At 48.2% G+C, this 23700-nt stretch overlaps 1 protein-coding gene across 1 annotated transcript in view; it reads right to left on the bottom strand.

Annotated features, from left to right (window-relative positions):
• Positions 1-23700, bottom strand: part of LOC147712268 (uncharacterized) — a 593266-nt gene that overhangs the window by 479252 nt on the left and 90314 nt on the right. The window contains exon 3 of the mRNA XM_086919610.1: positions 9842-10156. Within this exon, the coding sequence (XP_086775736.1) occupies positions 9842-10156 (315 nt within the window). The remainder of the gene's footprint in view (positions 1-9841; positions 10157-23700) is intronic.

Genomic DNA, 23700 nt, shown 5'->3' with positions numbered 1-23700 from the left:
GGGTTGTGAGGGTATGGGGTGGTGAGGGTGTGGGGTTGTGAGGGTGAGAGGGTGAGGGGGTGACAGGGGTGACAGGGGTGAGGGTGAGTGAGGATGCGGGTGTGTGAGGGTGAGGGTGTGTGAGGGTGAGGTGGGTGCGGGTGTGTGAGGGTGAGAGGTTGTGTGAGGATGTGTGTGAGGGTGAGAGGGTGTGTGCGGATGTGTGTGAGGGTGAGGCGGTGAGGGTGTGTGAGGGTGAGTGAGGGTGAGAAGGTGAGTGAGGGTTTGTGAGGGGGTGTGAGGGTGAGGGTGTGTGAGGGTGTGTGAGGGTGAGGGTGTGTGAGGGTGAGGGTGTGTGAGGGTGAGGGTGAGGGCGTGTGAGGGTGAGGGGGTGTGAGAGTGAGGGGTGTGAGAGTGAGGGTGTGTGAGAGTGAGGGGGTTGTGAGGGGTTGAGGGTGTGTGAGGGTAAGGGGGTGTGAGGGTGGGTGAGAGGGAGGGTGAGGGTGAGAGGGTGTGTGAGGGTGAAAGGGTGTGTGATGAGTGTGTGAGTGAGGGTGAGGGGGTGTGAGGGTGAGGGGATGTGAGGGTGAGGGGATGTGAGGGTGAGTGGGTGACGACTGGGGAGGAATGGACAGCAACATCCAATCTATATTTACTGAAAGGTCTTCCCATACACTGTTACCTATTTGAAGATCCTTAACCCACTCACAAATTGTCACGGTTTGCGGCATTGCCGCGGCCGGCCATTCCCCACAGACACACACGGGCGGCCGGAATACTCACTTCAGGCCGGAAGTTGAGTACCAGGTCTAGTCCCGGAATACACAGCACAGAAGCGCTTCCGGGGGAAAACGCTTAAACATCGCGTTTCCCGCCGGATTGGCGCTTCGGATTACTGAAACCTCACTGCAGTCCCGTTGTCCTGAACCCTTACTGCAGTCCCGTTGTCCTGAACCTGCAAGACCTTTTTTCGTCTCCTCTGGAGACAAACCGCGCTGGAGCGCAACCCGGTATCCTGAGACAGCGCTGGCAGGAGCGCCTAGTAACTCTTCACCTGGGTTCTTCCCGGACTGGTATCAGCTTCCCATCGTGCAGGAGCGCTTTCATAGGGAAACAGCTCGACCTGCATTTTTGGGTTAAGTGATTAATTAGTACTTTGGGTGCATCGCGCAGGAGCGCTTTCATTTGTGTACTTTGGGTGCATCGCGCAGGAGCGCTTTCATTTGTGTACTTTGGGTGCAACGCGCAGGAGCGCTTTTCTTTGTTATAGCTTTTGTGATACGCACAGGAGCGCATTATTTAGATTGAACTCTGGAACCCTCGCCTTTACTCTTCGGAGCTGAACATATCTGAGGTCCTGCCTTCCTGGAAACATTGGTGAGTTCACAGACGGTTGCTCAGTCTGTGTGTGTGTGTGTGGGGGGTGGTTCCTTTTTGGGTCTGTCCGTAACCGTGTTCTTTCTTTCTTGGTTTCCAGTTAACTCCGGAACTCCCCGCCAGCCCCAAGCTTTTCTTACCCTACACCCTGGCTCCCATCCCTGCGTCCATCTAATCCCTACTGGGGATCTCCTTCCACGAGGGTCAGGTGGGTACAGGGACGGGTGCTCTTGTCGTCTCGGCGGAATCGCACCACAAGCAAAGGTAAGACTTGTGGGGCACCTGACACAAATTGCAATTTCTGGCATTGCTCTGAAAGCAGGCTTAATAAGGTATGTAGAACCAGAGCGGTAGACACACATTGCTCCACGATAGGGTAACTTGCCTTGAAGCAGAATTAATAAAATTAAGCCATGAATGTTTTATATGCTAAAACAAATTAGCTACGTTATCTGCATCAACATTAGTTGAGAGGCCAAAGAACAGTGTAAGAAAAATAGGCCCCAGAGGTTTTATTTGTGTGACTTCACTGCATAACAAGATAAGACCCCTGTTATAACCTATTTTAAGGCACTGTGGGAGGAAGCGAGCCGTATATATAATTATACTTCAAAACTAATACAGATTATGTAAAAAGCGTTTTCATATGAAGAGTTATAAATGGTAAAAAAAAAGTATAACTACGTGAGTTAATGGATGCCCAACGCTTAAGCAATTTAATTAGCAGGCTTGAAATTCAAAAATAAATCCACGGGCTGCTTCATAGTTCAATAAGAGCAGAGACCTTGCCCTTATAGTGATAGGGAGGGTGCCGCCGCGCTGCCCGCGGCGACCCGGAAGCTCTTGGCCGGCCGGCCAATCCGCTCGCGGCTGACCGGAAGTCCCGCCTCCCGAAGTCCGTGAAAAGGCATGCCGGCGCATGGAGCGCCCTGCCGGTCCGGGGTAGCCCGGGTCCCCAGGAGGGGGCCGGGGAGAAGGAGGAGTGTGGCGCCTGTTGCGGGGCTCCTCTGACCTGAGGGAGCCCCGATTCAGAAGAGGAGACGAGACGCGCCGCGCCGTGAGGAGCCCCGCCGGAAGAGCGCAGTCGGTGAGTGGGGCCCAGGGCTGATGTGAAGTCCGTGCGTGCCTGTGTGTATGCCTGTGGGGGAGGGGAGGGGGGGAGTGTGTGCGCGCGTGTGCGCACGAGGGAATGTGTGTGCGCATGCTTGACTGTGTGTGATTGAGAGAGAATGCAAGGCAGGGGATAGTGTGCCGTGTGCCTGTATGTGTGCCGTATGCCTGCGTGTGCATGCGCGCGCCTGTGTGTGTGTGTGTGTGTGTGCGTGCGTGCATGCAGAGAGGTGGGGGCTGCCTGTGTCTGTGTGTGAGCAAGGGCTTTGCTCCGCGCAAGCGCAGCTCAGACGCGCGCTCCCGAGGTGAAATCTGACATCGTCAAAGCGCGCGTCTGGTAGCTGTCCACATTCCTAAATATGGGCCACAATAGGTCTGAAGCAGACACCTTCAATGCTCACGCATTGAGGGTAGGTCTGCTCGACCTAAAAAGGGCGGGCTGTCGTAATATATGTTATAATGAATAGCTAGGCAACATACAGGTCTAACAAATCTGATAACAGACCTTCAAGTAGACATTGTTAAAAGTAAACAACTCAATGTACCAAGAGAATTCGCAAAAATATTATTTAATTTTAATTAAAAAATCATTAAAAAAGGTGGATAAACATAACAACAAACATTACGTAAAAATGAATAACATGTCGTTAACTTCAATTTTCTATACACAGTTTAAATTGCAGCTCAATCATTTAGTTCACTATCTGATTTGATGATATTCTATAAAGACTGTGTAGTTCTAAGTCTACTGGAAATATCCTTCGGCGACAACCAGCTCATTCCGTATATCTGGATCCGTTGATTCAGTTTTCACGTCCGACCTGTCCGTCCGACATGTGAGGATGTTGGACGGGCTATCAATTCATCCCAGGCATCCCTTAAACAAGCTTTGTCATAGCCAATAGGTCTAGCTTTTGGGACCTTATAAGTATTTAGTTATGCATCACAATATCCGTCAACAACATTAACTGTTGCATGGTTAAACACTTATAAGGTCCAAAGGCGAGACCTATTGGCTATGCCAATGCTTGTTTTATCATTGGATCCAGATATATAATACAATTAGTAACATTCCACCTATAACAATCCAGAACTATTGGCTTTGTTAATGGTTGTTAGATGCATAAGATAAATAAGCAACAACTATGGCTTTGTTGTATATGATATTGAAAATGTTTCTGATCTGAAATGATAAGACTTTGAAATAACTATAACGAGTCTCTTTGAAGTTACATCAGAGGCAGTGAAAGGTGGTACTGCTGCAGAGTTAAGATGTTTTTTTCCACCCTGAGGGTGAGGGCAAAAATGGAGAGCCCGATAGGGACCATTCTCAACACCTACTTTTTAGAATTTCTGGAGCTGAGCACCGGCCAGACCCAGCCCACTTAAAGCCCTGTATCTATCTATGGCAAGGCACGTTTTAAATTATGCCCGTTTAGTACGGTGAATATGGAGATTTTCCATACTTCCAGTAGACCTCGAAGTTCTCAAAGTCCTCCTGAGGCCAGCTGGCCTAGTTAACTTTTAACAATTCCTGAAGCCAGACGTTCCTCATAATGTGAAGCGGTCATTAAGCTGGTCATTAAGGTGGCAGCGAAAAAAAAAATTGCCAGCTGCTTAACCAGTCATCAACTTCCTCTGCACCTGGAAATCTCCCTCTGCTGCTTCTGGGAGTAGGAAATGGAGTAGGAATGCTGTGACTCAAAAAAGGCTGTCTGCGGCTGCAACCTCCAATCAGGGGTGTTGTGAACCCCTCACTTTAGCAGCTGCAGAGGGCGTGGGGGGGATGGACCTCTTCTGTCTATAACTCAGCAAAAGTTCACAATGAAAGTGAAGAAACACATGTTAAATCATGTTAATAGAAAAGGGAAAGAAGAGTGAAAGGAAGGAAAGGTGAGATAAAGAAACAATGAAAGATAGCTACGACAAGTGACAGAACGGATGAGTGGGTAGATGAATGAATAGGTTGATGGATAGGTGAACGTAGAAGTGGATGGATGGGTGAAAATATGGCAGAGTAAATTTAAGTCTGAGAGAATGGCAAAATGGAACAATTGATGTATGAAAGCCTTTACTGATGGATGTCTAAGTGGAAGGATGAATTTATGGGTGGATGGATATATGGATAGATGTACACATAGATGGCAGATGTGTGAATTGATGGAATGGTGAAAAACGGAATAATAACTGAATAGATGGCAGGACATAAAGGTGAAACGATGGATATCAGTGGGTGGATGGAAGGGTGAAAGGATGAATCGATGAACAGATGATTGGATGGCAGTGACAAGTAAGTACTTCAGGGAAGGTTTGAGCTCCCTTCCTACACTTTCTTGATGCCTTCGAAAGTTTTGTTCAAAGTTGGTGGTATTTGTATTTTCTGGCTACTTCCTTGCTCCCAGCCTTCCATTGCAGCCGATAGATTCTTGCTTCCGCACTTGGTGCTCAACGATGCTGTTGCAAGTTAATTTTTTAAGTTGCGAGTCATCCGGCTCCGCAAACTTTAGGCAGCCTGCCCCTTAGTCCTTCTACAGTGACTGTCTCGTCGCTGAAGAGTACATGGGTGGGGGGACTTTTTGTTCCTCACACTGCCTTTATGACCCCTGAATATGAGATCAGAGTAATTTCTCGGCTAATTGCATCTTGTCTCCTCCTAATACCGCGCATGTAACTGTTTCGTTACCTCACTTGACAATCAAAGGGTGCCCGGCCGGGCCGGGATGGGTCAGTTCGGCCTGAGGGCCTTGGGAAGGAAGATAGAAGGAAACATTTAGAGGCCTGTGTGATGCTAGCCATCTGAGCGAATTCTTGAAGCGGCACATCTTCTGCCCTTCCCTTCCTTGGCCCCTCAAGCGCCATGTGCGAAGATTCATTTAACACTAAACCACATCACTCTATTCTCTTTGACGTAGTCCTTACAGCAGATATACCTGGGACTTTTTGTTTTCCTCTCAACCGAGTTTCACTTTGTCTGAAATCATAGAATTATTAGTACTTCGTAGACTAGAGCTACTGATGGAGAGTCTTAGAATCCATGGTTTTGAAAAGTGAATTTATAATACAGTTCTTTCCAATCAGCGCCGCTGTGTTCAGAGTTTTTATTATTGTTTTATTAGTATGTCCCTTAATAAATTGTGTAAACGCAAACGTGTATATGCGAATATGAGTGTGGATCAAACTAGCGCACAGTTAAGGATCGCTGCTACAACAAAGAAGACCGGGCAGCAGGCACCGCCACTCTGTGGAGTTCTCCCCGAGTCAGCGCAGCAGCAAAGGGAGAACGCGAGGAGGGAGAACGCGAGGAAGGAGGGCGGAGTCAGCAAGGCGGCTGGTAGAAGGAACTCTGCTTGTCTGATGCAGAGCACCGAGCAAGATGCCGTGCCGGGTCATTGCATGAGGGCCCAGGAGAGAGAAGGCTGTTTGTGAGTGGTCAGCCGCTCAGCTGTGCGAGCACTCGTCGGAATGTCCGGCATTGCCTGGCAACCAAGGCCATGCCGTGGTGGGAGTTGGAGCCTCACGGGCTCCAACCTGCTGATGGCCCACCTGGAAAGAGGAAGCAGAGGTACTCCGTTGTTGCCCCGCATTGCTTCATCCGAGTGAAGGAGATGGGTTTAGCTGAGGAGACCGGAGGAGGCTGCGTGAGACAGGGCTATTCCCCCCTGCCCGTGGACACGTCAGAGCTGCACCAAGCTCAAGCGCAGCTGCAAGTGGGATTTCGCCCTCCGGGGGACCAAGCAAGGTCTCCCCACCAATGGTGGAAGGGCATGTCTGCCCCGTCCTGAGAAATACCGGGGGGGGGGGGGGGGTAATTTCTTGGATGTCAGTCTCCCCTGTGCCATCAGCAGCAGCACTGCACGTTCGCAGCCTACTGGCTTTAATAAAGTTTACATATGCAGGAGGCCACATAGTTTCAGCTATCGGAGAGGCAATTATAACCCTCCAATACCCCCTCACAGTATGTGTTGAGGGTAGGGAGAGAGCGCGCACACTGCGAGGAGGATGGGAGACCTCACTCTGCCTCACCAACCAACACTTTAGCAGCTGAACGTGAGGAGAGCCTGCCCACGCCACTGTATAACAAGAGGAGTTCTCAAGAAGAATTCACGGAGTGTCAATATGTCGCAGTCGTAAAATGCTTCAGGATACGTGCGAAAACACTCTGCCAACATTGCACCTCACTGCCAGCTTTCTGGCCCATCATCCCCTCATGAGAAGAGATTAGCGGGTGCCTGGAAGTCAAACAGGGGGATGTGCTCTCGGTGAGAAAGCAGTTTCAGGAAAATTAGCGATCACTGTCGACAGGTCTCGCAGGTGGCCTTCCGAAACGAAAACGTGACCACATCCATGTTCCCTACTCCTTCGGCACAGCCATGTGCTAACTGATTTAATGTGTGCATCGCATCGTCGAGCACGACAATGACCAGTACTGCAGCTGTTTCGACATCGGCACGCAAGGGCAAGTATTTCCAGGAACATTTTGAATTTTACATCTTTAACACTCAGGCGGCTTCTCTGAGTAAATCCTGCTTCTGCCACCGTACGTACGGTGAGAGCAAAGTGTATAAAACGCTGGATTTTCTAACACTTCTCTAGTTTCAAAATATACTCAGCTTATTCCCACCTCTTTATAATCACTACAGCAATAAACTGAGGCTCCTGTGGCTTGCACAGTGTCTGCCGCCGCCTTGATTCTCTAGTGAACGCCACAGGAATGGATGGTGTGGTGTGTGCATTACCACAATGAATGCTTACTTTCAATAGCATTTCTATTTTACTCACCAGATCAGATGTTTTTTTAAGCTCAGAATAGAACTGAAGAAGAGGCTCGGTTCCCAAAATATGGTGCTGGCTACGTATGTGCGCGTGAGAGGGAGAACGTAAGAGGCGGATGTGCTTGCAGATTCCCAACTGAGCCACTAGAGGGGGCCGAACCACAGTGCGTCACATCCCCCTCTTTCTGGAGTGGAGGGAGCAGGCTCGGGTGCGATTATTGCCGCTTTGCACTTATGGTCGACTTTCCAAACCACCCACGAAACCCTCCTCTCTCACCCAGCCACCGGTACAAGGTCTTGTGAAAAAGGAGGGTCAGCGTTCTAACCTTTGGAGCCCATATGCGATTATGCCTCGCAAAATATTTTAAACAAGCTGAGGATCGCCGGGTGCTAAACAGCGCGGTGGGAGTGCACAAGACGAGACGCGGAAAGAGCCCGGTAAGTGGGGGGGAGGGGCAGAGAGGGAGGGGATGTCTGTGTGTGTGCCTGTGTGCCTGCCTGTGTGTGTGTGTGCCTGCCTGCCTGTGTGTGTGTGTATGTGCGCATGTGTGTGTGAACAGCGTGCCATCTCTTGTCTCACTGTAAGCAGTGAAACTAAATGCTGGTTTGCCTGCGGGACAGGAGATGTGCGCTCGTGCCTGTACGTGCTCGTTCACGTTCCTGAATCGCCGCGCGTGCACCCCTCTACGCCCCTTGAGGAGGAACTCAATCACAATAGGTCGAGAGAGCTCGACCTAAAAAGTGTGCCTAGCGCAATGAAGGAAAATGCACCTCATACATACTACGCCCCTGGTATTTTGGATGATGCTAGTGCCCATTTTGACAAGTCTGTCAGTGTGAGCACATCAGGTGTTTTGGGTGCCACAGAAGACCTCAGTTTAGACCAAAGTTTGGTAAGGAGAAGGAAGGTGGTTGAAGGACTACATTGTTAACAAAAAATAAGAACAATAAATAAGTTACTCTTGTTGTAATCTGACCCGCCATTTGCTATGTACTTTCAGGTTACTTTTTGGAGATGTATTTGCTATGTATATTTGTATGTAACCTTGTTTTAACTTTATTGATCTGTTCTGACTTTTATTTATTTTATTTTGTATTTTAGTGAGAAGCAGGGGGGAGTATTATGTTGCTTGGTTACAAGGAATGCTAGACTAGCTATTATTCCTAGAATATTTGTATTCAGTTGTTGGGACAGTTTGAGGAAGGATGCTTACTGGAAGCTGGTTCATTCCATGCTCTTCAGATACAATAAATATTTTGCTGGAATTTGCATTACGAGTGTTCCTTCGTAACAATATGTTCCTCCAAAGGCTGAGAGATAACATCTACTGTCATCCAGGAGACAAACTGTGCATCATCTTTAATCAGCTTTGGTGGACACTGGCCTCCTGGCCAGTGGGTAGTGTTCTATTTGCTAGTAATCTCAGCCCCCTCACTCAATGTTATTTGCTTCAAAGAAAAGCCTGGTAGACCAGGGACTTTCTTTACAGAAACACATAAACGGCACACAAAACAGACCTCAAGTTGTGAGGAGTCACATAGGATATTCGAGGTGAAATCTGAAATACTCATCTGTCCCTTCCTCGTATTCATTATCCCAGCTCTTCTAGTAGCTATTTAGTCAATAAGGCACTTTGTTATTGTTTGGCAAGTGGTAAATGGTATCCTTTATGTTCAGTCTGGGAAATGCAACCTTACTACCGCCTTAAGATCTGTGAATGAATCTCTGATTTGGTGCCTAGCACATGCCACCATTTGCTCAATACATTTTTACATCTTTGAAAGGGAGTTATATGCCTTAACATGTACACATTCGAGAAAGCACCTTGTTTCATTTGGGTAGACCCCTGTCAAAGTGAATTTGCTCACCTTTAGCTCATGAACCAAATGGGGGCACCCAACTGTGTGCTTAGATAATTTCCAATGGAACTTGCACAACTGTGGCTGCCAGAACTTTAAATGCGTGCCTAGGCGCTGGCTGGTGGAAGAAATATGCATTATTGTTTTCAAGCACAAACAATCCAGCTGCCAGCTTGAGAAGCCAATCCATGATTCCGCACTTGAAGGATGGCTACCCAAACAGGGAATATGAGAGTTTATTAACAAACGTAGGCTCCTTTTTGCTAAAGTATGTGATCCGTTAAATTATTATTAGTGAATATATCCAAGGTTTAATGTGTGTCAAGCTGCCCTCATGCCCTCAGAGGTCAGACAAATGAACTTTACTGGCCTTGGACAAGCCTACCTTTTTTCTTTCCCCATAACCATTTATTGCTGTCAAAAGTGCAGCACAGCTTTGTTATCTGCTGGTTTATGTACCTTGAAGTTTCTTAGACTTCACAGTATAGCTATAGCAGCAAAGCCAAGCCTTTGCTAGTTTTTGCATCACTCTGCTCACAGCACAGTGTCCTGATTCTATCCACGCAATCCCTTCCCTGCTGTATTTTTAGTTCCAGTCCTAACCTTAATTCCACACGCTAATCTGCTGATAATGCAAGTGCACACCTGGGTAGCACTGGTTTAGAAGGAACAGAATGACCCTGTAGACAGTTCATCTCCAACCAACAGAGCAAAAGACAGAAATGACAGGAATCACAACATACCTGAGCAGATGACCCCGGCATCCTCACTGTGGCGGCAAGCAGTCGATTTCCAGTTGGCGTGGTTGCAGTGCCAGAGGTAGGATTCTTTTCCTGTACAGTTCACCTTGTCCAATAACACCTGCCCAGTTCCCTGGCCAAAATAGGCTCTTTCCACAGAGTCAACAGCATGTCCACATCCGAGCTGCTTGCACACCACCTCTGCGTCTGACTTGTCCCAGTGGTCATCGCACACCGTCCCCCAGGCACTTCCGTAGAGAACCTCAAGGCGGCCTGCACATCGGTGCCCACCATTCACAAGACGCAGGTCTAGCTCTTCTGCGGTTAACAAAGATACAAACGATATGAGTAGTGTTATAAAATGAAAACGTTGAATTGTTGGCACTATACACCACACTCAGAATAAGCGCAGGAATTCTGGATTCCAGCAAACAGCCTGTTATTCCAGACATAATATACAGGAAGATGCATACAGCAAACAGCTCTTAAACATATGCTTATACTAGAAATTATTTTAATAATTAAGGATTGTTTTACATATTCTCATATTACATAATCTAAGTAATCTGTCCAGTTACCTCATGCTGTGGTTCTTAACCGAGGGGCCAGTGGTTAATACCAAAATATGACGCTCAGGGTGAGATAAATAAATGAACACAAAAAATAAATGCACCACACAGTCGAGAGGTAATAATACTACTTTATTGGAGGGAATGAAGAAAGCAAACTGTACACCCCAGACAGAGAGTAATAGCTGATTTTCTAAATAATAATACAAATGTGTAAACTAAAGCAATCATTGGGAATCAATCTACATGCCTACATTTTTGGAGGTCGACCTTTGACTTCAATGAAATGAGCATCTACTATTCCAACTCCACTCATGCACTGAGAAAGGTGTAAGTGGTTTAGAAGACGAAAGTAAAAGAGTGCCATGGTCCTCAGAAATCTGTTTTGCAAGAACCTTGGAACCTCCTGAGGCGAAAAGCCGGGAGCTAGACGCTAATTGATTTTAAAAATTTTGTGTCACTGAATAACTTGTTGTTTTTAAGCACTACTCACCTGGCTTCACGGGACTCGGTCCTAAAAAGCACACCGCACAGCTGCCTCACGCTGTCAGCGGGCTCACGAAAATCGTCCACGGCGCCATTGCCGGCGTGCTGACAGGCCACGCCCCCTTGGAGGCCACGCCCCCTTCCGAGCAGGTATAAAACGCTGACCTATAGCGCACACCTGCCAGAACCTTGGAACCTCCTGAGGCGAAAAGCCGGGAGCTAGACGCTAATTGATTTTAAAAATTTTGTGTCACTGAATAACTTGTTGTTTTTAAGCACTACTCACCTGGCTTCACGGGACTCGGTCCTAAAAAGCACACCGCACAGCTGCCTCACGCTGTCAGCGGGCTCACGAAAATCGTCCACGGCGCCATTGCCGGCGTGCTGACAGGCCACGCCCCCTTGGAGGCCACGCCCCCTTCCGAGCAGGTATAAAACGCTGACCTATAGCGCACACCTGCCAGAACCTTGGAACCTCCTGAGGCGAAAAGCCGGGAGCTAGACGCTAATTGATTTTAAAAATTTTGTGTCACTGAATAACTTGTTGTTTTTAAGCACTACTCACCTGGCTTCACGGGACTCGGTCCTAAAAAGCACACCGCACAGCTGCCTCACGCTGTCAGCGGGCTCACGAAAATCGTCCACGGCGCCATTGCCGGCGTGCTGACAGGCCACGCCCCCTTGGAGGCCACACCCCCTTCCGAGCAGGTATAAAACGCTGACCTATAGCGCACACCTGCCAGAACCTTGGAACCTCCTGAGGCGAAAAGCCGGGAGCTAGACGCTAATTGATTTTAAAAATTTTGTGTCACTGAATAACTTGTTGTTTTTAAGCACTACTCACCTGGCTTCACGGGACTCGGTCCTAAAAAGCACACCGCACAGCTGCCTCACGCTGTCAGCGGGCTCACGAAAATCGTCCACGGCGCCATTGCCGGCGTGCTGACAGGCCACGCCCCCTTGGAGGCCACGCCCCCCTTCCTCCCTCCTATAAAGGATGTGTCAATACCGTACGCGCAGCGGACGGGCGCAGCGGGCGCGCCGTTTGCGCGCCGAAGGCGCGCCTAAGGCAAGCCCGTCTTCGCCCGTCCTCGCCAAGTCATCGCCTCTCGCCAGTCCCCCTGGCCTAACTCCGTCACTAACCCTCTCCTACGAAAGCGAGCTACTACACAGCCTGAACCCCGGGCGGTCTTGCGCTAATACCACAGGTAAGCCCGGCCTCACGTGCCTACAATGTCAAAGCTGTAGCTTTTCTACCGCCACACCCCACCCCATTCAGCAGCTCCAAGCACCGGAGAAAACTACCTCCATCACGATCTATCACCTCAACGTGAGATCGCTAGTCAAACACCACCTTGAGGTCAATACCCTTATTCTGGACGACAATCCAGACATCCTCTTCCTCTGCGAAACCTGGCTACGGGACGGCACCTCCACCATTCCCAACCTTACGCTGCCAGACGACTATCTCATGTCGACAATTAACAGAGATGGAAGAGGTGGCGGTATCGCTATAATTTACAGGAAAACGTTTTCTTGCTCTTTTGTTAAAGAGGACCTTCCAGACTGTGAAAGCGCCCAGTTCAAAATTATCATAAATCCTAACTTCGCTGTATCTGGTCTCTATATCTACCGCCCACCTGGCCCCACTTCAAAATTCATTGAGGCTCTTCTCGAGACAAGTACCTCCCTAATAACTAAAAGCTCTAACTTTACGATCTTGGGAGACCTCAATCTTCACTTTGACCTAATAAACGACCCTATGATCAAAACGCTCCTTGCAGATCTCTCCGCACTGCAGCTCGACTCCTTCATTTCCACTCCAACCCACCTTGCTGGTCACATCCTGGACCCAGTTTTCTCAAACTTAGAGAAACTCACCTCAGAGGCCCTCCTCCCTATGGGATGGACGGACCACTCCCTCATTAAATTGACCATTCTGGTCAATAAAAGCAAGCACAACATGGCACCGACCCGCCGTCTAAAAAGACAATGGCATAAACTATCTCGAGACGCCCTCCACTCGACCTTAGGGGACTTCCACCTTGACAACAACTCCGACATCAACGACAACTACAGTGCGTTTCATAAATGGATCACGGACGGACTAGACAGTCTCATTCCTGCCAAATGGGCAAAAGGCCGTAACTCCCCTTCCAACCCTTGGTACAACGACACTCTAAAAAACCTGCGCAAAGAGTGCAAAAAGGCAGAACGCCTTTGGCGTAGGGAGTACAACGTAGAAGATAAAACAAAATATCTACTTCTGCAAAAGGCATACCACAAAGCCATCCGTGCTGCACGGACCACCTTCTACTCCAATAAGATCGAATCTAGCCCCACCCCTGCTAAAGAAATTTTCAAGCTAGTACAAGAACTTCAGAGCAGTAAAGCCCCCCTCCCGAGTATCTCCTCCGAACAACAATGCGAAGACCTCGCTAGGTTCTTTGTTGATAAAGTACAAAAAATTTACACCTCCTTTCCTCAGCACTCCCCCAGCCCACCCAGCAATCCTTCCCCTACCAACAACTACTCGATCTTGACTCACATCCCGGAAATCTCTGACGATATCCTCACCAGACTTTGCAAAAAAGTCAAATCTGGCTCCCCTGCGGACCCTATGCGCCCGGCTCAATTCCTAGAATCTCTCAATTTCTTCCTACCGACAATCATCACCATCCTGAACCTCTCCTTTACTTCAGCGCGTGTACCATCTACCTGGAAGCAAGCGTGGGTTTCGCCTATCATCAAGAAACCCACCCTAGATCCATCCAAACCGGAGAATTTTCGTCCAATCTCCTTGCTTCCATGGCTGTCCAAACTCGCGGAAGCGCATGTCAACAGTGCTCTATCCCAACATATGGTCGATAACAACATTCTAGACCCATCATAAAATGGGTTTAGACCAGGCCATAGCACTGAGTCTGCTCTCTTAGCCACCACAGAGCACCTCCGAACGATCCTAGATGCCGGTCAAAGTGCTGCGCTGATCCTTTTGGATCTCAGCGCGGCCTTTGACACGGTGTCTCATAACATCCTTCTTAATCGTTTGGAGACCTTTGGAGTAGCTGAACATGCCTTGGAGTGGTTCAGATCTTTCCTCGAAAACAGGTCTTTTCGAGTCTCCGCCCCCCCCTTCCTGTCCAAACCCCACCCCATCCCGCAGGGAGTTCCGCAGGGCTCTGCGTTGAGCCCATCTCTTTTTAATCTTTATGTCCAGCCATTGGCGGCAGTGGCCAAAGAATGGGGCTTGACATTAGTGTCGTACGCTGACGACACACAACTGGCCATCGCTCTCTCAGAAGGCCCCAACAGATCATCCTCTAACTTTAAAAACGGACTCTCTGCGGTCGCACAATGGATGACAATGAACTGTCTTCAACTCAATGGCGGAAAGACAGAGGTGCTATTCCTTGGCAAAGACACCAGCCTCTGGAATGAGCACTGGTGGCCGTCCTCCTTAGGCACCATCCCTCCCCCCAAAACCCTAGTAAAAAATCTAGGTGTTTGGATGGACGCCTCACTCAACTTTCGGTCACATACCAAAAAAGTTGCCGGCACCTGTATTGGCTTGCTGAGAAGCCTCAGCCACATACTAGGCTTTTTCAACGCTAAAACCCGCCAACTCATTATACAAGCCACAATCCTCTCACGTCTGGACTACGCTAATGTGCTCCTTTTGGGTGCCAACAAATGCGAGATAGCGCGGCTCCAACGCGTGCAGAACTCTGCGGCTAGAACTCTGGTCGGCCTCCCCCGCAGATGCTCAGCCAGATCGACCATCAAAAAACTACACTGGCTCCCCGTTGATTCCAGAATCAAGTTTAAGACCCTCATTCTGGCCTTCAAAACCTTCAAACTCAACAGTCCTCCTTTGCTTCGACCCCTTCTCACCCCCTATGCGCCGTCATGGAACCTAAGATCCTCAAACCAAAACCTCCTACGCGTCCCACGCATAAAACTTAGCCGCATGGGCGGCCGCTCCTTTAAGTTCCTCGGAGCCAAACTGTGGAACGACCTGCCACACCACATCCGCTCCATTGACAGCCTACCGGTTTTCCGGAAGGCAGTTAAAACGTTCCTATTCCCTTGCCCGTAAAACCCCCCTCCTACCTGGCTCCCTCTATTCAGACCAGGACCCTGGGTTCTTAGCGCCGGGACGCCTCATTGCTGGGGCAGCTGTCGCGCTCTACCAAAACCGAATAGAATAGAATATAAGATCAAGGGCTGATTCACAATGGTAAACTTAGACTATTGTGTAAATGTTCTATTTTTTTGGCATTCACTACGGTGTTTGGTATTTTACTCATAGTATTTTTACGACTACGGACACTCCACAGTCAGGGCAGAGAACTCCACTCACAAAAATACTGGACAGGCCAATCTTTTACGAAAAGTAATTTTATGACTGTGGAGATTCTGCAGTCGTGGCAGAGAACTCCGCAGACAAAAAGATTGGGCAGGCCAATCTTTTTAGGTGCAGAGTTCTCCGTCCAAACTGCGGAGTCTCCGCAGAAGTAAAATTACTATTAGTAAAAGTAAACTAGTAGTTTGTGAATACCCTGCCCCCCCCCCCCCACCCAAAAAAAAATAGCACACCAGAACTAAAGTGTAGGTTTACCTTTGTGAGCCGTGCCCTCAGTACCAAAAACTCCGACCACTTCTCTAGAAAGGGAAAGACAAGTCAGACAGACACACACACTTTTTTTTCCCTATCCCTTCCTCTCTCTTTCCCCGCCTTCGATCCTCTGCTCTGTCTCCCTGGGAACCCACCGGCAACTGGTGTCATCTTTAGAACGTTGGGGCCCCTGCCCAGAACAATTCAGACAGATGTGGGATGGAGGCCTTTGAAGGTGGGACTTTGCCCATGTCTAAAAACCTCTCTGCCGACAACGATCGAGAGTGTGAGCAGCTTGGGCATACTATTTAATAACGGCTTCCGTTTCAGTCTCCAAATCATTGCTTCTATATATTCACCAGCTACGTTAATGCTGAAATGCCCTCGATACAAGCTTGCACAGTCACTGATAACTGCAATACCACTTGCACTTACCTACAAGTACAGTAACACAAGTTTAACTAGTTTCTATGAACACTTCACAACGACCTCGAAATATCTACAGTGACTTCTGTCAAAGACCAAGGCAGTTCAAGACACTTAACTTCTTCAGACAGACCCGTCTAGAACTGTGTGGGTCCTCATAACAAAAGAATGCTGTCCGCTTAGGCCGACGGGGTCTCTCACCCATCGGGCAGAAAGGGCCAGTAGGGAGAGCATTACACAAAGTAGTCATTTGCCGCAGAGGCTAACATAAAAAAGAAAGAGCAGGCCATTTTCCATCCGGCAGCAATTTTCATGAGGAAGTCTATGTGGATAGATCGCCCCTCTCTGCACGGATAGAGCCTCGGTCTCCATATCCCTGACACTGAAATAAAGTCTTCAGTCTCTCCAACTTGGAACCTGGAGTCAGAAACACTGCCGTGTATATCTTGCTTCTAGGTCAGTAAACGCTGAAAGCTGGCGTAAATGTGGGCTTTATATGTTCAGAATACAGAATTGGCATTCAGAGCTAGCCTTGTAAGTACAGACCCTGAGCTGCATACTGAAGCCTGTGTGTAAATCAAACCACACCCGCCTCATGATGGGAAATGTATCTGAGAGGGGTTACCTGATAGGAGCCCCTGACATTTACTGCTGACACTTGTGAAAAAAGGGTGGACCTTTCTGTGTGTTACCAGCACAATTTACCACCTCAGAGAATGTTTCAACCATTTGTATAATGAAATGAAATGAAATGAAATTTAGGTTTTATATAGCGCATGGCTGCCCGTGAGCGTCCCAGCGCTGGGATTGCAGAACTTCTGAGGGTGAAGTCGGAGAAGGGAGGAAGTTATTGCGGGAAGAGGTGTGTTTTTAGAAGCTTGCGAAATTTCAAAAGATTGGTCTCAGAACGAAGATGAAATGGCAGAGCATTCCAGGAGGTGGCCGCTGTAACCGAGAAACGGCGTCCTCCAGTTCGGGCTTTTCTGGTTTTGTGGACTGTGGCCAGATGACCTTGAGCTGAGCGTAGGGGCCTGTTGGGTCTGTATGGGAAGATCATAGCTTTTAGCATTGGGGGCCCTTGATTTTTCAAAGCTTTATGGGTAGAGCAAAGGGCCTTAAATTTGACCCTTTCGCGGATCGGCAGCCAATGTAGTGCCTTAAGGGCGGGTTTGGCTGAGACTCTGCGAGAGGTCCCAGTAAGAATCCTAGAGGCAGCATTCTGTGTTCTTTGAAGAATGTTGATCGTGGATTCTGGGGCAGCTAGAAAGAGAGCATTGCAATAGTCTAGTCTTGATAAGACTAGACCTTGAACGAGCAATTTCTGTGAAGGTCCTGGAAGTAGAGGGAGGATTTTTCTGGTGGAACGCAGTAGCCCCACACATGTGCCAGCTGTTTTTTTCGCTTGCGTTTTAAGGGATAGGTCCTGTTCAAGCCAAAAACCCAGACTTTTTAATTCAGTCTTGGGTTGAGGGAGGGGGCCTAAGCATGCTGGTCACATGGCGGATGGAAGAGAAGATATTTTATTTCCCAGCAGCATGAGCTCCGTTTTCGAGCCATTGAGCTTGAGCCTAGAGGAGGACATCCAGGCATGAATTCCCTCTAAACAGTCATGAAGGTTTTTAACCTTGTCCTCTTCCAGAGAGAATGATACGATCATTTGGGTGTCGTCAGCATATGTGACGGCTTTTATCCCAAAAGGGGAGACCACATCTTCCAGGGGGGCCATGTATGTGTTAAAAAGTGTAGGGCTCAATGAAGAGCCCTGGGGGACCCCACACTGGAGTGGGAGAATGTCGGATCGCACATTCCCTTCGCAGACCTGAAATGTTCTGTTTTTTAGAAACGAAGACAGCCAGCAAAGGGCTGTGCCCCTTACTCCCAAACTAGAGAGGCGCTTAATGAGAGTTTTGTGGTCCACCGTGTCGAATGCAGCGCTTAGATCCAGGAGGATCAGTAACACTGATCCTCCCGAATCCAAGATGCATCTCGCCTCTTCAACTACCTTCAAAAGGGCTGTCTCCGTCCCTTGACCCGGACGGAAGCCTGTCTGTGTGGGGCGAAGGAGATTGTTGGTTTCAAGGAAGGCAGACAATTGCTTGTTGACCACCTTCTCTGCAATCTTACTTAGTCCAGGAAGGAGTGAAATTGGGCGGAGGTTGGTCAAATCTGCAGGGTCTATACCAGGTTTTTTCTGAAGAGCTTTGACAATGGCGTGTTTCCATTTGGGAGGGACCACTCCTTGGTTAAACGAGGCATTAATGAGGTTGGTGGCCACATGCGAGATGGTGGGTCCAACTTGTTTGAGGATGTGGATAGGTGCTGGATCATTAGGGAAGCCACTTTTCAAGTCTGAAAGGACTTTTAAAAAATCGTCGTCAGAAAGTTGGTTGAAACTGTCTAAAGTTGGACCACTGACGGAGGCTGATGGGGCGGACAGGGGATTATCATCGTTTAAAGGAGGGAGTGACTGTAGAATATTGATGATTTTATTTTGAAAAAAACAAGCTACTTGGTTGCATCTGGCAACTGTGGGTTGTTGGTTTGAGGGGGTGTTAGGAATAGTGAGGAGCTCTTTAACTATTTTATAGGTCTCACGAGAAGAATTAGAGGCAGCTTTGATTTTTTTATCAAAGAAGGAGGCCTGGGCTGCTTTTAGCGCCGCTTTATAAGTCCTCATCGCTGATTTATATTCTTCCTTGATGGTGGGGTCCCATTTTTTCCTCCATTTACGCTCATGGATTTTGCAGATTTTCTTGAGATTCCTGAGTTCCTGTGAGAACCATGGTGATTTAAAGGTGGTACTTTTTTTCTTTAAGTCTATCTTAGGGGCGACTATATCCAAGGTAGAGGTGATCCAATTAGTAAAGTTATCATTGGCTAACACAGGGTCAGGATCTGCAGAAGGGGTAGATCGTGTCAACTCCTGTGTCCAGTCTTCAAGAGGTATTCTGGACCATAGTCGGTCCCGTTCTCTTGGAGTTTTCAAGTGGCCGGTGGTTTTGCTAGTTTGCCACGTAAAAGGGATGAGAAAGTGATCAGACCAGGGGAGAGGGAGTGAAGGGCGAGCTTCAATTTTTGTGAGATTGGCAAAGAGAGGGTCCAGGAGGTGACCCTTAGTGTGGGTTGCCTCTGAGTTAATCAGATGAAGGTCAAGTACTTTTAATTCTGAGATATGATCCCCAGCAATTTTATTAGTACTGTCCTCAAGATGTCGATTTAAATCGCCAAGCAGGATAAAATTAGGGGTCAAGGTACAAGATGAAGTGGTGGTATCCAATAGTGAGCTGACAAAGTTACCTGTGGTCCCCGGAGGACGGTATATCAAAAGACCTGACAGGGATTTATTGGGAGTTAGTTGAAGTGAGAAATGAGCACTTTCACAGTCCTCAATCCCTCCTTCTTGTAGCCTGCAAGTAAAGGAATTCCTGTAAATAATCGCTAGTCCGCCTCCTATGCCTTTTATTCTGTTTTGATGGTGTATGAGGTAATCCTTGGGTAGCATACTCACAATATCAGCATCTGAATGAGGCGTTAGCCAGGTTTCCGTGAGGAATAGAGTGTCTAATTGTAGGTCCTGAAGGAGCGTTTTTATCTCTAACGCATGCTTGACGGCCGATCTGCAGTTCAGTAAAGCCAGACTGAGGCTGTTGGTTGTCTGGTTGGTGAGTATCTCAGGAGTATCGTTATGGAAGGTAATTAAAGGGATCGGAGTTGGGAGTGAATTTGCCGCGCAAAATTGTAGGAGGTAGTCCCTTGTGTGTCTAATTCGATGCTCGTCCAAAACGGGCATAGTGGGTGGCCCTGTGCCCAGCCTGGCCCGGACGGGCCCAGACGGGCGCGCCGCCGGCGCGCCCGCTGCGCCTGCCCGCTGCGCGGACGTGCATGTCCGTTATTTTTATTCATGGTAGAGGGGGAGGGAAGAGGGTGGGAGGGGCGGTCAACTGGACCGTCGACCTTCTCTACCCAAGATGGCGGGTCCGTTCGGTGAGGCGATTAAACAGCGCCTGTCCCGAAAATGCTACCTGGCGAAGCAATCTCGCTGCAGGTAAGGGAGAGTCCGAGTCTAAAACTGCTTTTTAAAATATATACACTTTTTAAAATGTCTCGGCTCCAACTAACGGGTGCTCGGGGCGCGACTGCCCAGATGAGCCTGTGCTCCTATTTGTGATCCGATCAGAGTGATATTTTAATTAATTAACAGAGTAAGCAAGAGAGCGCTAAGAGCCCCGGCTTTCCGCCTCAGGGTAAAGATTTTCCAAGTTCAGCAAAAGTCACGGAGGTGTAAGGGACCGCCCTTAAGTATCCAGAGAGGGCGGGAGGGGCGGTCAACTGGACCGTCGACCTTCCCTACCCAAGATGGCGGGTCCGTTCGGTGAGGCGATTAAACAGCGCCTGTCCCGAAAATGCTACCTGGCGAAGCAATCTCGCTGCAGGTAAGGGAGAGTCCGAGTCTAAAACTGCTTTTTAAAATATATACACTTTGAACGCCCTGATGTGAGTTGTTTTAAACCAGCTTATCTGCAAGTAAAATTTGAAAGTTTCCAAGGTATGACCCTCCATAAACAGGTTTCATCCTGCAACCCAATGTCTGGTACAACGTGTCCTATCTTTCTCTTTAAGAAAGATGCAGCCTCAGAAAAACATCATCAAGCTACCATGGGAACCATCCCACAATCAAAATGCATGCTGACCTAGCTTTCACAACCGGTGCTCTCCCAAGTCCTGCTAAGAAGAACTTGACTATGGAATCCTTCAACAGTGGAGCGGTGCCCAGATTTCCTGCATTTTCTTGCACTGGTTCAGGAAAAGAGAAACCTTCTACCAGAGGTGCTTCACATAATAACAGAAGTGGTGCAATAAAAAAATTGTTGATAATGTTGCCACAAAAAATGTAGTTTGGGATTATGAACGGTGGGGTATTAAACTAGATGATACAATATATTTACTGTCTTTTTATAAAATAAACACATTTACAGACCCAGTGCCAGTGGTGGTGAAAATATTAAGGGATAGTGAGGAGGGAGGGGCTGGTGTGAAGCTAGCTTCTGTGCTCGACAACGAAAAGACATGGCTAGTTCAAAGGACCAACACCTTTATTAAAAGTTGGTTATCATTAGAATAGTGAAAATGTGCTGGAGGCCATAATGAAAAGTTTAAGTCGTGATGTGAGGAGATAGGAGTAGAATGAAGCAGTAGGATAACGTTCCAAATGCATTTTTAAACACTAGACTAAATATCAATGTACTAAGGTAAGGCAACAGTATGAGACCTTGTTCCCTCAACCTGATGGTTTGTAGGTCTTTTGCAGACATAGACCTGGCATAGATTGACAATCTAACACAGGTTCCTGGCTTTCTACGGAAGGAATGGAATGTCATCTTCTTTGAGGTTCTCCAGTCCTCATTCTTCCATCTGCTCTAATCTGAATCCTCTGCTCTGTCCAAAATTGACGACGCGTAGAATCACCTTACTAGTGCATACTTCATTTCTCTTTCAGTCTTTGTCTTCTCTGCCAATGGTATTTGTGCTAAATCATCAGTTGAGCATCTGTGACCCACAACATCCACTCTTGTCTTCTTGGTCTCCTCTGGGGCAGGTGCAGCTTCCCCGAGTCTCTCCTCTGGTCGTTCTTCTGGTCTTACCTCTGGAATTGAGTCAACCGTGATTCAGGTGAGTTCATTTATTTGCACTTGATAACTGAACACTGTGTCCACCTGTTCGCCAAATGTGTTGGTCCTGCAGACCTGCTAAGCCTAGCATGTAGAATGGAATGAACCTTCTTGCGTCTCCTTCACATGCTCTTGGGGTTGAAGGTTTAGCGGTCGCTCAAATAGGCCACCACCCACTGATGCATCAGTTATTGCCACTATTACGTTAATAGTGAATAAATCACACAGGCTGGTTAAAAGACAGGTGTGTTGGAGACGTGACGGGTACAGGTGCATACTCTTGTATGCCTCATACAGCTCATAAACACTACTAGCTACCCCTCAAAGCCAACAAGCTGTTTTACTCCAGCATTGCCCACGCTTTGGATGATTATTTATATACACTGCTGGGGGATGAACCCTTACAGGCCAGAAAGTAACAGAAGTGAGGTTCCTTAAAAGGGCCATCTGCACTTTGTGGCTCTGGATACCAGGTGCAGCACTGTTCCTCCTCCTCTGAAGCACAGCATGGCCTGTGTCGGTGTCTTTGCAGGCGGATGTAAGAGGGCACATAGAACCAGCTGGCAGTGCTGTATGCCACCCTATCACTGGGAGAGCAAGTATCCGCTGCACAGGAGGTGAGTGCAAACATTGTGGTTCCCTCTGTGGGCCTGTCATGTACACGGGAACCACAGATGTCCTACAATGACACCTTCTAATATAGAAAGGTGCGTGTAGTAGGAAAAGTAACCAAACAGTAAAAACGACACGAATCAAACAATGGAACACAATATTACTGATGAACTACATATGCAACACTATGTATCAAGATAAAACACCTTATTTATTCATGATCATATTTAGCCACCATGTATTCTGTTTGCAATGCCATAATGCACCGAGGACAGCCACCCTCTGAGCAAAGAAGTAACTCCTAAAACGCAATAGTAAAATTACAACACAGTACATCAATAGTGAGCTGACAAAGTTACCTGTGGTCCCCGGAGGACGGTATATCAAAAGACCTGACAGGGATTTATTGGGAGTTAGTTGAAGTGAGAAATGAGCACTTTCACAGTCCTCAATCCCTCCTTCTTGTAGCCTGCAAGTAAAGGAATTCCTGTAAATAATCGCTAGTCCGCCTCCTATGCCTTTTATTCTGTTTTGATGGTGTATGAGGTAATCCTTGGGTAGCATACTCACAATATCAGCATCTGAATGAGGCGTTAGCCAGGTTTCCGTGAGGAATAGAGTGTCTAATTGTAGGTCCTGAAGGAGCGTTTTTATCTCTAACGCATGCTTGACGGCCGATCTGCAGTTCAGTAAAGCCAGACTGAGGCTGTTGGTTGTCTGGTTGGTGAGTATCTCAGGAGTATCGTTATGGAAGGTAATTAAAGGGATCGGAGTTGGGAGTGAATTTGCCGCGCAAAATTGTAGGAGGTAGTCCCTTGTGTGTCTAATTCGATGCTCGTCCAAAACGGGCATAGTGGGTGGCCCTGTGCCCAACCTGGCCCGGACGGGCCCAGACGGGCGCGCCGCCGGCGCGCCCGCTGCGCCCGCCCGCTGCGCGGACGTGCATGTCCGTTATTTTTATTCATGGTAGAGGGGGAGGGAAGAGGGTGGGAGGGGCGGTCAACTGGACCGTCGACCTTCTCTACCCAAGATGGCGGGTCCGTTCGGTGAGGCGATTAAACAGCGCCTGTCCCGAAAATGCTACCTGGCGAAGCAATCTCGCTGCAGGTAAGGGAGAGTCCGAGTCTAAAACTGCTTTTTAAAATATATACACTTTTTAAAATGTCTCGGCTCCAACTAACGGGTGCTCGGGGCGCGACTGTCCAGATGAGCCTGTGCTCCTATTTGTGATCCGATCAGAGTGATATTTTAATTAATTAACAGAGTAAGCAAGAGAGCGCTAAGAGCCCCGGCTTTCCGCCTCAGGGTAAAGATTTTCCAAGTTCAGCAAAAGTCACGGAGGTGTAAGGGACCGCCCTTAAGTATCCAGAGAGGGCGGGAGGGGCGGTCAACTGGACCGTCAACCTTCCCTACCCAAGATGGCGGGTCCGTTCGGTGAGGCGATTAAACAGCGCCTGTCCCGAAAATGCTACCTGGCGAAGC

Source organism: Lissotriton vulgaris, chromosome 5 (assembly GCF_964263255.1).
Source record: "Lissotriton vulgaris chromosome 5, aLisVul1.2, whole genome shotgun sequence".
NCBI lineage: Eukaryota > Metazoa > Chordata > Amphibia > Caudata > Salamandridae > Lissotriton > Lissotriton vulgaris.
The sequence above is the reverse complement of the archived record's forward strand: the minus strand, read 5'-3'. Positions and strand labels throughout refer to the sequence as shown.